Source organism: Seriola dumerili, unplaced genomic scaffold (assembly GCF_002260705.1).
Source record: "Seriola dumerili isolate Sdu_G_001 unplaced genomic scaffold, Sdu_1.0 BDQW01000191.1, whole genome shotgun sequence".
Taxonomy (NCBI): domain Eukaryota; kingdom Metazoa; phylum Chordata; class Actinopteri; order Carangiformes; family Carangidae; genus Seriola; species Seriola dumerili.
The window spans coordinates 9184267-9202243 of NW_019174446.1; the positions used below are offsets into that span (position 1 = coordinate 9184267).

At 40.0% G+C, this 17977-nt stretch overlaps 1 protein-coding gene across 5 annotated transcripts in view; it reads right to left on the reverse strand.

Annotated features, from left to right (window-relative positions):
• Positions 1 to 1079: 1079 nt before the first annotated feature.
• Positions 1080 to 17977, reverse strand: part of LOC111227696 (metastasis suppressor protein 1-like) — a 54043-nt gene continuing 37145 nt past the window's right edge. The window contains exons 7-16 of one of the 5 annotated variants that reach the window (XM_022753338.1): positions 17364 to 17375; positions 11603 to 11760; positions 11169 to 11276; positions 10922 to 11019; positions 8994 to 9123; positions 6767 to 7009; positions 6263 to 6490; positions 5462 to 5621; positions 5056 to 5334; positions 1080 to 4829 (exon numbers count right to left, since the gene is read on the reverse strand). In XM_022753338.1, the coding sequence (XP_022609059.1) occupies positions 4270 to 4829; positions 5056 to 5334; positions 5462 to 5621; positions 6263 to 6490; positions 6767 to 7009; positions 8994 to 9123; positions 10922 to 11019; positions 11169 to 11276; positions 11603 to 11760; positions 17364 to 17375 (1976 nt within the window). In that variant the 3' untranslated portion in view covers positions 1080 to 4269. Of the gene's footprint in view, positions 4830 to 5055; positions 5335 to 5461; positions 5622 to 6262; positions 6491 to 6766; positions 7010 to 7401; positions 7516 to 8993; positions 9259 to 10921; positions 11020 to 11168; positions 11277 to 11602; positions 11761 to 17363; positions 17376 to 17977 lie in introns of all 5 variants that reach the window. The other 4 variants (XM_022753335.1, XM_022753337.1, XM_022753339.1 and 1 more) reach the window with 4 other exon arrangements.

Genomic DNA, 17977 nt, shown 5'->3' on the forward strand with positions numbered 1-17977 from the left:
CGGCCAATAGCCCCCGAAAATATTTTCCAATGGCAGCGCTGCTTTCCTCAGTGCGTAACTCTGACGGCACCGCCAGACGTACGCAGGCCACACTCAATACATAGGGACCATGGGCGGTCAGCTGTAGTCATGTTATAGCTACTGCATCTGCCGTAACGAAAAAAAATACTGTCTGTATCCTAATGAGAAATGAAATATTTCTTATGGTGATCCAGACATGCTGAAAGCCTCTCGTGGGAATATTTTACAATGTGAAAGGAGTGTATTTGTCTGTTGGGTGTGTGCTCACCCCCCCTCTGCTATTATGCATGTGGGGCATTGAACTATTCAGCCAGAGTCCACACCCCAAGAAAATATGACACCATGTGGAAGTTATTTGTTTCGAAGAGAAAGCCTGTACTCTAAAAGAGGAAACGTTGTTTGTTTCACTTAGAATTTTAATGCTTTGTTCACTACTTTTCTAATTCAAGTCGGGGCTTTCTGTGTGAGAGCGGCAGATTCATTGTTTTGGCCGTAGTTTCATTGATTTGACGAGTCTTTTCAGTCCCCTCAGAATGGGAGGAGTGATGCATTTTCCAAGCTGAAACTATAAACCAGGTTTGGGTTTTAAAGGGCAGACAAGAGCGACCCCTGGTGGGCAAAAACAAACACGTCATCTGTTTATATCCTGGCCAGTTTTCAGACCGGATTAGTGTAAAAGCTTTGTTGTAAACAGTGAAATGAACAAACGGCTCATTGTGTGGTTGCTACACAAGAATTACTTCATGTGCAAAAAAATATTCATCTGAGTGATCTTTTGTTTTCAAGGTCAAGAGTGAACTGTGAAACCGAACATGAACTCCAAGGCCTAAAGTTTGTCTTAATGTCTTGGTAACTGAGCCACCTCAGTCTGTTGATGAGTACATTGAGGTGAGATTAGGTGGTGAGAGTATAACTATATTTACCTTTTAAGAAAAGATTTAAACTTAGTATCAGGAAAGTGGTCCGGTCCAATATTTGGTACTTTTGATACACGAGGAGGTTGCACACCTAGACATTCAAGAAGCCACTGAGCCAAAGCAAAATTTATACTTTTATTATATTGCTAAAGCTGTCATTACACAAAAAATAACAACCTTTTACTTCCTGAAACAAACTGCATCATAGCCTGTTGAACTGTACGCGGACAGATAGAGAGGTCAACTCTCCTCGTGGGGGAAAAATAAGCTAAAAACTAAACTACTACTTTCACCCCCCCCAAACTATAAACGTCTTATTCATAGGATATAGTGACATTTGGCTGCTCTGATATAATATATATATTTATACTAGCAATTTAAATATGAAAATTACAGGTCGACAAATCAAGTTTTAAACAGGTGGACGGCCAAAAACAAACAAAAACAAAAATATTAACATCTTCAACAATATTGAGAACTGAATGCTGGGTTTCCCAAAATATCTAAGCAGTGATATTATCTTTGCTCTTTTGATATTAAACAATAAAGGGGTGTTTTCAATGCAAAATATGGTTTGTGGTGCATCCCCCTGTTCACACTATGGTTTTAATTCAGGCAGGTGCCAAGATCTCTCTGGGAAACTCTGGGTCATATAAAGGAAGGCCAGACGTTGTGGGCAGCGTGCCATTTGTTCCTGAAATCAGCTCAGCTCCATCACTCCCACATCTTTTAAAAGATTTAAAACAAAAGATTAAGGCGTAACCATTCAGAAAAAAATCTACTGTCTTGACTGAACTGAAACTGAAGTTGATGCAGTTCTGCAACATCCCAGTTCTGCACTCATAATACTGATTTAAATCTCTGCATTACTTCTCTTGGTGCCTGGAGGTCAGGAAAAAAAACAAACTTTTCTGTAGCGGCTGTTCACTTTTAAACCAGCCCTTATTAAAATGCAGTTTATACGTGTGTGTGTATGTGTGAAATAAGGGACTTAAATGAATCGTAGCTGGATGGTTGTGGACATTTCACTGCTGCTAAAACCTGATGTACAACACACCATTAGATAGCACATGCATGGGTACAGGGAACGACTCTATTACTCCGATATTTTATATAAGTATAAAAATAGAGATAGGTTGAGAAAGAAAAAGAGATTTAAAGACTGAGAAAGAAAATAAATTAAAAAACGTGTGAGTTCCTGGACTAACTTGTACAGCTAAATAATATTTACACTTTCATACATCTTGTAGTAGCCGTGGTCTCACAGTGCTTGAACTGAAAAGAAAATTAAAACACAGACTATAACTCAATGAGACTAATTGTCTTACAACGCTGCAGTCTGAGGAAAAGCCTCATATCTTCAGAAAATCATATTGTCCAGGTAAAAAAAAAATAATTAAAAATTAAAATGTACCTATAATGGTGTACTTCTCATTATACAACAGATTTTGATGCGATTTCTTAAGTTCTTAGGGGAACAAAATGTGTTTCGACTGAACTTTTTGCTATTACAAAAGAAATCAAAACACCAACATTGGAGATGAAACGTAAAACCCTAATTAATCATAAGGATGCATGCACGTTACATGCGTTTCAAAGAGAACAGAGTTCAATAACAGCAACCAGACAGAATAAAAACAGTATGGCATTACCAATAATAGCTTTAAACTCATAACTTTGAAAACATCAAAAATATTTTGCCTCAATAACATTGTTTAATAATATGTGTGTATACACACACACAAACACACATATATATATATATGTATATATATATATGTATATATACAGATTTGAATTAACGTTGACATGGCACATCTGTACTTTGACAATTATTAGTAACGTTATGAGCAATCAATGCGCAGGCTGCAGTATGGCTAATAAATGCTACAAAAATTAAGGGGCTAAGATATAAGACTAATATATAATCACAAACCACTGAGAAGTTCTACAAAGCTCAGCATGTAGATACTGCAGATTAAATGAGAATCATATTGGAAAAAATAAGGAAAAAGAAAACCAATCCACATCCCAAGGCAATGGGATGTGATGATCATTATATAAACATCAATAAACATCTTGTTTTAAGATGTAAAACTGAGCCATTTTGGCACCTTGAAGCAGGTGGAGCAGATGGAAATAGAGCAAAGATACAGAGAACGAGAAGCACCCACACACTCCTCAGCAACAGAGGCGTGCAAAATTATTTACAAATCGTGTAAATACTAAAACAACTAAAACAAAACATAACTCATCAACCTTGTGATGCTTTAGTCACACTGTAGTCTCCCACAGCTCGGGTGCAGCGCAGTCAGTCTCTGAATTGTTCATACCCCTGCCCTTGTTGGCTCTGTGGACATCCCACGTATTTTATGAACTGTGAGAGGAAGACAGCTTTGACAACACAGCACATTCCTATCAGGGCGTCTCTTCATCTGAGCAGTCGATGAAATCCAGGAGTTTCCAAATGGAGCCATTACTTTCTAGTGAACCTGAATATTGCTCTTGTGACACCGTGGTGTACTTACTGTGCTCTTTCTGCCACTATGCAGTTAAGAGTGCTTATTTATCCCTCCATGGTACAATGCACTCCTGCAACAGTAAGTGTTTAGACATATAATACAGTGTTTTTTACACTGAGAAGAGGCATACATGTTGTCCTTGTCCAACCCATTGCTTCAGGGCAAATACTGGATGCAAAGTGTGCAAAGTACATCTTTACTGTCTTCTCAAAGAAATGAACACACTGTACTGTAATGCTGCTCTGTCCTTCTTGTTATTAGCAAAAACATCCTCATGTTTTACACTGAGATTACACAGCTGTGGGCTCGGATTTGCAAATACATTTTAGTGCTTAGGCCTTTATTCGAGGGCCTTTGTGAGAAATTAGGTCTTTTCCTTCTACTCGCACAGGCTCGTACAGTTATTCAACTATACACGGATCTAACTTAAGTGGGCCTGCGATCCACTTTGGGGCCAAACCCATATTTTAACAAACCCGTCTTTACATAATTTCTGAGGCATCATAAGCCAATACCAAAGAAAACTTGCACCTTACATGTCTATATATTTTCCTCTCATTATGGATGGCTTCTGTAGTGAGAGATTCTCCCAGATGAAAATTTACAGAATGAGAAATGTAGAACAGGTGCCAATGATTTCTCATAGTAGCATAAGAAGCCTTTTGATTCTCTATATTGCATTTCTATCAGCAACACTTTTTGTAAAGCCTTTAACCTCATTTACAAATATAATGAAGGGGGGGCCACACTCCTATGACAGGAGATCACATGTTTCTTGTGACCCTCGCCTGTATATTGTGATGATGTCATCATGCGATGCGCGGTGCGGAGCGATCGTTGGTGAGGGTTCTCTTGAGCTTGACCCCCTTGCGTATGGCCACCAGCATGTTTCCATCTCCGCCTTCTCCAGCCTGCTCTCCTCCTCCTTCCAGCCCAGTCTCACTCTGAAGGTGCTGCTGGGTCAGCTGGTTGGGCAGGGGGATGGTGGGAGGGTTGGTTGTAGCTTGACCACTCCAGGACATCACAGGCAGAGTGCCAGCATCCTCCACTCCTGCGAATGTTGGAGAATCTGGGCTTTCTTCTCCACCCTCTCCTCCTCCTCCCATCTCCTCTGCACTCCTGCTCCCATTAACTGCTCCTGACATGTCAGGCACCGTTGGGATTTTTACTGGGATGACAGGTGTACGAATAGGGATGGGGCCTGTACCTACAATGGAGCCTGAACGGCGAGCGGAAGGTTTTGAAGAGGGGGTGCGGCGAATTGTAGCAACCCCTGGGGTGACGATAACTGGACCATGGCCTGTGGAATAGGAGCCAGATGCATTATGGGAGCTGGATCCTGAGTAATATCCCTGACCTGAACATGATCCTGCAATGACACAACAGAAATAATCAGCCAATTTCAGGCATTAACAAAATGAATTTCACTAGCAATAAAGTAAATTTCAGTATATATTATAATTAAGTGTGTTTAAAGAGGGAGTTACTGATATATACCACCTTGATATCTTACAAACATACAAGATCAAGAAGGTAAAAATTGAAAGCATTAAGTATATACATAAACATTTGTGACACTATCACTGCAGCCTTACCTGTAGGGGTAGGAGGATAAGCCCCAGTAGGGGTAGATGGATAAGTTGTGTGTATAGGTGTTGGGGGATAGGGCCCTGCAGGGTAGGCCCCCTGTCCGGGGTAAGGAGCCTGTGTGCTGGGCAGGCCGGCTGTGGAGGCTGGGCGCTTGGTCTGGAACATGCGTCGGTAGGACTGACTGATGTCACTGTTTCTGGGGATGGTGGAGGACTTGTCAAAGTCAGTCTGCTGCTGCTCAGGCTCCTGATCTCCAGCCATTGAGAAATAGTCATAGTCTGATACTAGAGGGACAGAGAGAGAGAGGTTGGCAGTGCACTGACTTAACAAGATACTAAAAGACAAAAAAGAATGAGGTTTGCAATCTATTTTAAAGTTGGTGCCCGACTGATTCTAGAAAGTACATGTTACCTTGTGAAGGTATAGTGTCTTCAGAGCAGCAGGGTGTGTTGGTCTGCGTGCTGTAGCCACTGGAGCACTGGATGGAGTCTCTACTGGACCTCTGGGTGTCCAGCTCCAGACCTCTGGATAAGGCCAGAGCCAGTTCCTCGTGGGCCTCAATATCACCAGCCTGTAGCAATCACCCAATGAAAAAAACATTTAGTAATAGTCTGAAAGTTTGACTGTCTGAATAAAGCCAGGTACAATTCATTAAAGTCATTAAAATCATTAGGTACAACTTTTTAGTCATTAAATGGGAACATTAGTGGCGGGAGCCTCATTCATGTGGTCTGAATGCTATGACTACAACAATATGGCCCTGCTGGAAGTGGAATAAGAGGTCGTCTGAAACGTAAGCATCACAGATGCCATTACATGTAGACTGACCTGTGTTCATGTGCTTCATCAAGTATTGGCAGAGAAAAGAGGTAAATGAGTCACTGCACAATTCTCATGTTTTTTGGGGGAATTTGCCTCCAGCTGCAGCAAACCACTCAAGTTCTCAAGCACAAAGTCGACAGATGATAAAACATAAGTGGACAGACTGTCTAAAGTCTTATGGAGCCATTTTGCACTTAACAACATAAAACAGCAAACAGCAAAATTCTCACAAGTTACTTTCATTAAGACTGTACTGTTATTAAAGAGTTATTAAAACTACCCCATGTTAAGATAAAATTAATGAAAAATAGATAAAATATAATACAGAAAAAACAGTTTTTTTAAAAGCTGCGGTAGAAAACTCTGTAGGAGATCATGATTATAGCTGACCTTGAGAGGTGAAGCCACATGCCTGCTCCTCTCTTCCACTGAGGCCGATGAACTTGGTGTTTGTAGCGCAGCGGGAGCTGGTGTTGACATCAAGATTGAGGCTGGGCCTGAGGATGGGTCACTGTTCATACTACTATTACTGTCTATTACAGCTGGGCTCTCCTTGTCTTTCTTCCTCCTTAGTGTGTTGACCATGGGCTGGTCATAAGGCCCTGGTTTTGCCCAGTCCTGTAAAGAAAGACATGTTAGTGTTTATTGTTGATGTTTCTCTGATGTGCTTTTAATGAGAATTAAAAACTTTATCCCTTCATTTCACCTCTCAGTTTTAAAGTCTGCAGATTTTACCAAAGTATAAAAGATGAAAATTGATAAATTAAATGTATTTATACATTAAACAGTTAAAAAAAAAAAAAAAATCCAGTGCACCAGGCTTGCATGTTGAACAAATTGTGGAAAAGGAGTATTGGACTAAGTTGACCCTCAGGACCAAGGTGATTAACAAACCTTCCAACTGGGAACTCGAGATGAAGGCACCATGGGGGAGCTCATCGTGCAGTAGTGAGGGTAGTCTGGCAGCAAGGCTGAGGCGGGACGTGACCATGAACGAGTGGGGCAGGAGGAGGTGGAAGATGAGGATGAAGGAGGGAGGAATGGGAAGGCAGTGCCTGACACTGAGCCCAAACTCCCCCCATTGCTATGCAGGTAGGGGGAACTGGCCGGACTGTAGTGGTCAAAACCATTGGACAACTGGATGTGTGTGCATCAGTGGTAGAAGGGATGATAACAGAAACAAACACACAATGGGATAAATTACTAAAATGATAAACAGTGGAAAATAAAAACAAAACAGAACACATCACTGAGGAGAAATCATTTAAAAGAACACAAAAATAATAAGGAACCGTGTTGATCCCATCAGCACAGAACGAAGGAAATGGTCACAAAACTAACGACACTGATGCCAGGGGGTTTGGAGGTTCTTTGGTTCCTTTAATGTTTCTGTGATAAACTAAAGTCAGTGCAATGTACAGCCAAGTTTGAATTTAAGTGTGAGGAAACTGGGGTGAGTACAATGCTGGTGCAACAAAGACATTCGTGTGAAAACGGGGTAAGCTTCATGTTGGTTGAGTGTGTTTCACCTTGTCAGTAGTGTGCTGAGGTGCAGTAGCAGCAGCTAGAGAAGGGGGGGAGCTGCAGTCACTGTGAAGCTGCCCAGTCTCTGACACCTCAGAGGAGCTGGAACTGGGACAAGGCTGGGACAGCGAGGGCAGCAGCAGCAAGCAGGCAGTGAGACAAGACCAGAGGGAGAGAGGAGGAGGGAGAGGGGGAGAGAGAAATTGAGACACACAGACAGACATGTGCAAAGAGAAAGAATCGCAAAGACAGACATGTCAGCAGGTAGACAGAGAGAAGCAGAGAGAAGCAGTTTATTAGAGAGAAGGGGCAACTTTCCACAGTTCTCAGCAGTTAGTGAGGAGTTCAGCCAAGTGCCTATACAGGCTGTAGAGAAGGTGCACTGGGAGTCAGCATTAACTGCATGGACATCAGCAGTGTTATGTTAGAGGTATTGGAGCCTTGTTAAAGGGAAGCACAAGCAAAATTCTACTTCTTTAGGATGTCGAAGGTATCCTCACAAAATGATATTTAAAAGGATATATAAGCAATTAAATCCCTATTTTATTAACATTAATAATATCGTACTTCATCCATGTCTATAGGATAATAATATTTTTGTATGCTGCCCTCCAGAAGGATATTAGCGGTTGGGGTCAGCTACAGAACAGCAGCCTGCATAGAGGAAGGTATTGAAAATGGATGGAAATTAAAGAGATCCACAAAATTGTGAGCCATGACAAGGTCATATTTTCCCTGGGTTAAGGAGCAAGTCCTGTTGAGCCCCGTTTAGCCATGTGACTGTCCTCTTTCAATCTTAAGCTACTGTAAGTACACTAAGAATGAGGCAATAAGAAGACAGATTCCCAGGATTCTACTGTAAAAGGGTCAGATATGGACTTGCCAAACCACCTTCACTGCATCATAAAAACTTGAGTGTAACCATACAAATATGTTCTGGACAGGGGAACTCTGGCTGCTGGCGAGCTAACAAAACGTCAACTAGTGCAACCGCTCTCATGGTTGATCTCAAACCACAAACCCCACGCAGACAATCTGCTGGAATATCTCACTGATAATTATATGAAACCCTGTGTCAGATGGTTAGATAAAAGTGACAGAATGAGACCTGCTGATAGAGACACACTCTTAGTGCCTATAAAACATACTGTTGACACTGTAACATGTCATTTTACTGTGATATATTTAATGAAAATACAACGTGCTGTCTGCTCAAGCCTCTGCAAGTTTAACCAAACCACAGTCTGTCACAGCGGTCAACTCTTTAATAGCAGGATGGGGCTGACCTGTTTTGCCCTGGGCTAGAATGGAGGCAGACTAATTTCCTGTGCATTTATGCTATAATAATAGCAGTGAAATGACCTCACCATGATCACATACATTTATTGCTGCCAGCTAACTGCCTCTCGTGGTGGCTAGGGAGATGTGTGAGAAAAGACTTGTGTGGACTGCTGATTTGGGGTTTTGTCTCTGTCTCTGACTACAATAACTTGTAAATCATAGAGCATATGTGGTTTTACAGTCTTGTCTCAACCATATGTACATACTTGGACACAAAATTGTGGTCAAGTGTGGGTAGCTGAGGTTTTTCTCTTACCTTTGTTTCAGCTGGCATAGGCGAGGATGATTTGGACGACATGTATTGGTCTTGTGATGAAGAAATGAAGCCCGAGTCGTGGGAGGAGATGCTAGAGAGCCGAGCTGGGGCCTGCTGCGGTAGCGTGGAGCTACGGTACCGATGGCGGGGGTGATGGTGGTGGAAGAGGTGGTGTGAGGAAGAGGAGGAAGAAGAGGAGGAAGGAGAATGAGAGTGAGAGCCACTGGATCCCCTGGAGTCACTACTGTTAACGCTGTTCAGACTACTGTGAAAGGGGAAGGAGTGAGGGATGAGGGGAGGACCAGAGGAAGGAGAATTTTGGCAGTGACAGGTGGGGTAAAGAGAATCAAGTGCACCCAAAGACATAGTTGAAGAAACAAAGTTGGGTAAAGAAGAGATAAAAGGAATAAGAGAAAGAATGAAGGCAGAGGATTGGGGGAATGTGGAGGAGACAGGACGGGAAAACAATTAACACAGCACACCAAGATGCAGCAAGCAGTGACTGAGGCCAATCCAGTCAAAACAACAAAACAAACCAACACAAGAGGTGTGAAATCATAATGACAATAATTACAGGCAGGAAATCACAGGATTTCATGCCTTTAAGACAGCTTTCTGAGAATGTTCACACAAAACAAAATGAAAAGCAAACTCTGGGTCTAATTACTGTGTGAACTGAGAAGCAACAAAGTGAACATCTGAAGCAAATATAAAAATGGTATATTGCATAATCTGTACTATAAAAGATACATACAATAAGTACCAAATCATGTACAACAATGACAATAAAAAGCACAAGAACCAGGCAAAACTACTGTATACCTAGTTTAAACTGCTAATGCTACACTATCACGCACAAACAGAAACACACACAAATGTGTGTTAGGCAAGTCACAGAATGGGTAAAAATGACACATTGCAAAACATCAAAATTACAAAAGCGACTTTCTCACAATGATTTGTGAATTTCATAAGTGATTTTTTGAAAGCATAATAAGCTAAATCTTTGTGAGAAAATGTGATATTTGCAAAAAAAAAAAAAAAAAGAAATCACCATTATAAGGCTCAAGACAAAAAAACAACCTGAGCTGTTCCTCTATAATGGGTTTGAAATGTCTTATTATTTTAAAGTTTTGATTCAATTATAGAAGACCCACAACCCCAACATTGGTGTCACCAGACTTTAACAGGAAAAATGCAAAGCAATTATAAACCAAAGCTTAAAACTTAAAATCATTGAGAGACGCACAAAAAGCAGTGAGGACAGAGTGTAGAGGACATTGTCTGAACAGCTGGAGAAGAAATGGTCCAATTCTGTAAAACTTCTCTGACCTTTAATTCTTAGTTCTTTGCCTATATTAAAAAAAAAGTTTTCTTTGACAATGTAGGCCGACTTAAACTGTTCTCCTCAGTGAAGTGAACTAATTAATAACCATCAGTAACTAAGAGGAGATGAAGATACATACAAAACTAAGATTAAGAATTCGCAAACAACTGCAGCTCATAGTGACCACTGGGTGGCAGACATAGGCAAAACAATTAAAAGTTTTCCTCTATGTCTTTGTTTCCCAACCCTTTACAATGATGTAAGCTGTCTGCAAAGAAGATTCATAGTTATTAATAGGGTCAAAAGGAGAGATTTTTATTTTAGATCCTGAATGTATGAATGTCATGCTATTATAATACCATAGAACCTCTAACTACGAATAAAGACTGTATATTCAGTTTCATCTCCTTGCTCCTCAGTCCTAGGAAAGTGATAAATGAAGTACCTGGAGTAATTGAATTTTCTATTTGCCATTATTATGAAGCAAACTGAATTACAAAAGGGTTTTCGGGTACAGTAAGTAAATGTTTACTTAAAGACAAAGCCTCTCCATTTCATTTGTTTGTGGCTATGGGTCTTGTGATTGGCTGTTGGAGCCTACCTGCACATGCTAGACTTCCTGGACATAGTGGTGCTTGGGGATGAGGGCGGTGTTTGATATGACCAGCCATAGTCTGAGCCCTTCAGGTCCAAGATCACCTGAGAAGGAGGAAAATATCAGGCATACTTAATATTTGTACTTATGAGGTTAAAAGGCACTAAGCAAAGTCTCTTTACTGAACACAAAAATAGTGTGTCTGTTTTGGTCAATTGTTCACAGACTGTTTCATCTTTGATGTTTTCCTCACCTGTTCACTAGCAGGGGGAAGCTTGTGTGGGTCGGAGGTCAGGGCTTTGAGGTCATCAGAGATGGCCTGGAGATGGGTGACCTCTCCCAACATAGAAATCTCTTCATCCTAAAAGAATTAGTGACAGAGAGAGAGCAGAAATTTGTGGGCGGTAGAATGTTTTTAAAATTATTGTAATTTAAGAGTTTACACAACAATGAAAAAAAGTGCCTTTTAGGGAACAGTGGTAGTATAAAAAAGCTTCAATGATTGTCTGGATAAAAAAAAAAGTATTAGGTGTGAGATGAAGTAGCTGAAGCAGCATGAAAAATAATCTTTTCAGTCTATGGGATTAAAACAAAAAGGCAACGACAGGCAGTGAGGTGACTTTCTGTTGTTGTCTCTGAGTGTTTTCTGAAGGCTCATTTCTCTCTCTTTCCCCCTGCTGTACTCACCACTACAGGTCGCAGCATGGCTACAAAACAGCAGAATCTCTGTCTCTCCTCTATCAGAGCCTTCCTCAGGGCCTGTTTCTCTGTCTCTTCCAGCAGAATGTATTTATCACTGACATCCTGCATGGCGCTGTCCAACTGAGGCTGGATATCACCGCGACCTTGGTAACAAAAACACGAACACACACACACACAGACAAAATGAATATGCATGTCATTACAGGTATAACAAAATTACCAACTCACAAGGAAACACATGACTGGTCTATTTACTGCTCCATAATGTGTAAAAATCAAATTACTGAGATAAATTTGACAGTAAAACTTGAAGGACATTATTCTACCTTAATCTCCCTTCACAACACAAACACTAAAAAGCAGAGTTATGCTAATGTAACATGCATGAGTATTTACAAACTATATGATCATGTAGCAATGAAAGAACATTTGGTGTTTTTGATTTTCATCACATCTCTCTGGTGTAGGCCTGGCCTGTTACTACTGCTCCATGTGTTATCTTCTTTTATTGTGAACATTGCTATCTTCATTGCTACCATTTGAATGTCTCCACTACTTTTTGGCTGTCACCTCAGTATGAAGGGCCACTCTGGTCACTTAAGTGTTTGCTGTCTCTTGTTCTATTATGATGAGATACTCAAAAGTGAGTATCTCCACTGCTCTTTGTTGAACACTTAAACTCCAGGGTGTTTCTTGTCAGGGTTAAGAGAGACTGTGTGTTTGTGCGTGTGCGTGCTTTCATGAATGGCACGAGTGCAAGGTATGTATAAGACCATCTGCTGCTTTTGCTGTGTATGTTTAATATGCATATGTAAATCTGTGAACATTTGAGGACAATGACAATCCCAAGGTTATCCTGTTATTCAGCACTATGTTTGCCTTCGTGCTGTGTGTGTTTGTTTGTGTGTGTGTGTGTGTGTGTGTGAGTGTGTGTGTGTGTTTGTGTGAGTGTGTGTATGTGTGTGTGTGTGTTTGATGTTAAGAGAGGATGCCCTGAAGCCAAATCAAGCACTCTTGAGTTGTGTATGGAGGCAGGAAGGCTGGCGACTGCCCAAGATGACATAGTGGGCCTCAAAGGCATTATCTAACCACTCAAACTACACTTGCACACAAACACACACAGTCTTGACTTTGATACATCAAGGTTAAATCCACAGTGAAAAACTCTGTGGTCTGTCTGTCTGCTCTTGTGTCTGGGCAAAGATAACAAACTGGTGTCTTTTGTTGAACATTTGACGTGAGGCCCTATATCATGCAAACCAGTAGTAAAGAAACACAGATAGAGTTACACAGGGAAATCATCCTCACCTCAAATGTAAAACATAAGGATGTACATCTCATTGTGAGGGCAAACCATCAGCCCTTTTCCTCTCTGATGTGTCAGTACAGTGTATACATTAAAACATGATACAGCAAGTGGGAGGCTGTTTCCACTGCTTTATCTCTCCATCAGATGCGCAGTCCACAAGAAAAATGACAATAAACAATGGTGTCCAGCATACACACAAACACTAAGCTGTTGGAAAAGCACACCAAATGGAAACTCTTCATTATGCACCCTCTAGTATCACAATAGCTGACACTAATGAGAATGGACTAATTGTCTTACACTAACCAAAGAGGTGCAATATGAATGTTGATACTGGGTGAAGTTTTCACATATAACTCCAAACAGTGTATTTTAGGTGGATGAAGTTCTGCAAAGACAATGTCTGCACCCAAATTCAGACTGTGCAGTTACCCCAGTTTAAGGAAGTGGTTTCACCAAAACAGCAAAAGTTTCCTTTAAAATTGTATGTAAATATATTGATGATGTGGTAAATTTGAAAAGGACAAAAATATGTAATACTACTGCAAATCTTTGAATCTAAAGCTACAAAATAAAATAACGTGGCAGTATGAATCCCGTGTAGACAGTCCTCAGAACATAATGGTTGTTGACAAAATAAGACAAACTGAGTTTCCATACATAGAGAATCCATTTACCAAGCTTGGTTTAGTGTCTGTAACGCTGGACTCAGTGGAATGTGAGTTATGTGTGTGTTTAATGCAGTTCCTACTATATTATACTACGGAGACCACAATAGAGTAGATGGACTGCAGAAGCCAGACTGGAAAGTCCAAATTGTAGTATATATTTTCAGTCTCATTTAGATCCAAAGGAAGCTTGTTGAGCAGACAAGTATACCATTACATTGTACAAGAGTTTGTGGAGAGCTGGCTGTAGGACTGAGCCTGAAAGGGTTAGGACAAGCTTCACTCATTAGTCTGGTTCCCACTGCAAGACCAAACTCATTATCATTAATTTCCCTCCAGGCAAAATCAGTCTCTTCCATCTTGTTGCCACTAAAATTATTTGCAAGCTAGACTAACATTTCAGATAATGTTTTAATTGCTAGTTATACACAGCTGGCCAATCATTATTAAATTCTATTGCAAGACAATAATGTATCAAGTGCATCCTTACAGTAAAACAACTGAAACTACAGAATTTCAACTCTTTATGGCAAAAAGCTCAATACCTGACAACAAAAGATGCTCTGAAGTAATGTAACTTCTGCTATAATGCTCAGTGATATATGTCTCGTAACACTGAAAAATATTCTTTTCACAGCCATGTTTCATTTAACTTAATTCTAACATGACTAAGAAACGTTTTAAACTTTCGCTTTTAGTTGGGCTCAGCGTAGAAAAACAGCTTTTCAAGCCCTAATGCCAGCGATGCTGTGGTGTCTCCTTGGCACGCAGTAAAACGAGGGAGCATACAGCATTCTGGTTCCTACCACTAGTTCAAGTGTTGGCAGACTGTTTTCTCAACATAACCAAAGTGGTTTAGGAAAGACAGAACTGTAAGTTGAGGAACATTTGTCTGTAACAGATGAAGAGCCAAATATTTTCTTTGTTGCCGTTTTGGTAGTGCCAACGAGCAGCGTGAGTAGTGCGTAATGTTATCACAATCAGCGTCACATTACTTCCACATCTACTTCTGTTAAAGGCTGATCCATCAAGAAGCACATTATCCTTTCGCTCATTTAAGATGAGATGAGAAAGTTTTAATCTTTTACACAAATGCAAGCAAACAGATTGCTGAAGGCTTACTGAGTAATATTTGAATTTAGCCCTTTATGTACTGTATATATTCATGATTATCATGGTGCTCATGTGGAAAATGTACATAATGTGAAAATAATTATAAACCACTTTCTGAAGCAGCTGTATTCATTGCTCAATCAGGTTGACACAGACTTAAGTGTTGAGGTTGATGAGTTTCTGCTATGTTACAACTTTGCCTTTGCTTTGGGTTGTTCCTTGTTTTGTCCACATTCCCAGTCTCTGTGCCATAACTTGTGCATCTGTGCTTGTGAATGAAATGACAAGGCTCTGATTGCTACTTCCTCTCTCTCTTCAACCACAGACAAACACTGAGGTTCAATGAAACTCAGTGGCCACTGACTGCACTGTGAACAAATCCACACTGACATATTTTACAACTCTTTTCAGTGCTCAATTAAGGACAATTAGGGCTTGTGACATTCATTTATTAATTTATTTTTGATTTAGTATGTCTAACTGTTTTACACCTTCAGGATGAATAAGCAATGACATACTTCAGATGTCCTGGAGTGTGTGCGTGTCTGTCAATTGCACCAACACAATTGTCTCCAAAATATGGCGATATCGTAACACAAACCCTAATGTACACTAATGAACTTAACAACCCAATTCGTCATCACCATCTTTTGTAGTTTTCTTAGGTGAATATGACTGATTCACTCATCAACACAGCAACTGGGGCAGCGAGGACAAGTTGTAGTGTGTGTTTGATTTAAAAATCTCACTGATATTCTAGAGTTGTTTTCACCAAACTCAACTTGCCAGAAATTCAGTGACTGAGCCAAGATGAATAAGGTTGGGGTCGAAACGGCCCACAGTCTGCACACATGTGGATACATGCGCACACACAAATGAGATTAACTGCTCCAGCTTTCACATGACCGATGATTACATTAGGTTGCAGCCACAGGCTGTTCCTTAGCAAGACTCGGGTCTCAGGTCAGAAAAACCTCACAAGACACGTATCAAACATCAGATATAGACTCATCAACACAAGCTGACAGATGGGGTTTTATTTCTGTGCATAAAAGGGGGGGGGCTCTTCTTTAAAGTAGTTTGACTAAAACTTGTAGCCTATTCCTAATTTTGATTTAATTGTTTATATGTACTCTGTGATAAGAGGTGAGTGAGTTTAAAGACTTTTTGGAGTTAGGTAAAGTGGTTATCTTTGTGCACATCAAGTGGGAATGCCCAAAATACGTAAATGAAGATGGCTGCCAAACAAAATAAAATTAATTCCATTGGAATGAGGGGACTGCCTGCTTTTAGCAAAATGTCTACCCCTCAGTTTACCGTATCCCAATGTCACACTGGTTGTTGGAGGTAAACTATAGCAAGGAACCCTGCCCTTCCAACGATGTAAAAATACCTACAAATGTGAAGTTAGAAGTTTGTGAATCTGCTTTTATTGTTTTTTTCATTTACAATTCTGCAGAGTGGATAGGTTGCAGTCAAAAGAAAGAAAAGCTGAAAGCTTTTAAAATATTGTAAAATATTACAATTTTACCAAAGTTTTGTTCTGGAAAAACTTCCTTTGACTGGTTTCGTTACTCAGTGGCTCGCTGAAGAAAAGACAAAGTGTGTGTATATGTGTGTGTGTGAGTAGAGCAAAGGAACATAAATGTGCCAGTATGGACCACACTAAATGTGGACACCACAGACCTGATAAAACACAGACAAACATTTTGTAGAAACCAATGCAACACTACAGAACTGGACCAGTAAAACAGAAACAGCCCCCCACTGGACCAGTTAGTACCCGGGTGTATCTCAAGTCTACGGTGGCGTCCACTTTACCTGCTTCCCTCTCTTTCTTCTTCAGAAAACAGCATGTTTTCACTATCACTAATATCAACAAAACAAAGAAATTTCCAGAGCACCTCATTACTTAAAGGAGGTTTACTATTGCTATGTAGTCAATGTTAGCATTAATAGCTGTTTACTTACCAGTCTAGAAGAAATGTTGCGAGTTCAGCATCAAACTTCTTTCCTTTACTCGCCAAGAGATGTCTATAGTGCTGGAAAGTAACCCTCTTGTTTTGCTTCTATTTCAATCACTTTTCTTCTATTGAAGTTAGCATGCTAACCACCTAGCTCCACTTTCCGATACAGAGTCACTGTATTGTCCAGTCTGCCCTGAAGAAGTAGAGCTGGTCAGAGGCTGTTCTCTAACCTCTTATATTGTAAATGCTGAGATGGCTGAAACTTTGGCAATACTGGTAAGTAAACAGCTGTTAATGCTAACATTGTCTATGTAGCGATAGCATAACTTAAAATAGCTGTTTTAAGGTGGTTGCAAACATCGGGCCTCTTACCCAAAGCTACAAACAGTAAACAAGAGAAGCCAGAAGACAATGATGGATGTAAAAGAGACCAAAGGGTTTCTATACGAAACCAGATTCACAGACTATACAGCTTAATTTGCCAATATGTTATAGCAAACTTAGACTGCAAAAAATAGTTTCATAACTGTATAGGAAACTTGTGCATTCCATTATTTAGCATGTTTTTATTTTTTGCATAAAAATATATATCTTTAATGGCTATTTCACAATGAAACTGAGATGATAGGTTAAGCATTGTAGCGTAAGCAACTACCTAGACAGTGTGTCTGTTCCACAGACTGACTTACCTAGATTATCAGCTGCAGTGCAGCATAAGGCGAAGGATTGTATCAGAATCACATGGGGACAGGGAGAGGAAAAAGATTCAAGTCAACTGAAAGAGTGCCAGCACTAAACACTAATTCATCAAGGTGCAACTTTGTGTCTCTGGATGCCTGTTTAAGCAGTATAACACTCAAAGAAAAATATAAAGCCAAAACAATGTGCCACTAGGTTTCTGTTTTAAACAGACAATACTGATAGAGATATGCATGTTTGTATGCATTTTTATCTGCCTTAGTAAAAACAAGTGCAAAAACAGGCTAAGCTTTACAGAAATGCCTCTTTTAAAGAAACAAAATCTTTAGGAATGTCAACATGGTAGTGATTAATTGGTTGTTACATTAATTGTCACTCATCCAAATGCAATTACCAAATATGAACAGGTTTTGTTTTTTAAAGCTGATATTATCTGAATCTGAATCTATACTAACAAAAATATGAAACATCTGATTATGGCTACTACTGCCTTTCTCACTGATCAATTTGTCAATCCCCTTTAAAATATATAATTTTGTTAGACATGTTTTATAACTCGTATAATAAACTTAGATAATAATTGTAGAGTTGAGAAATTCTATGG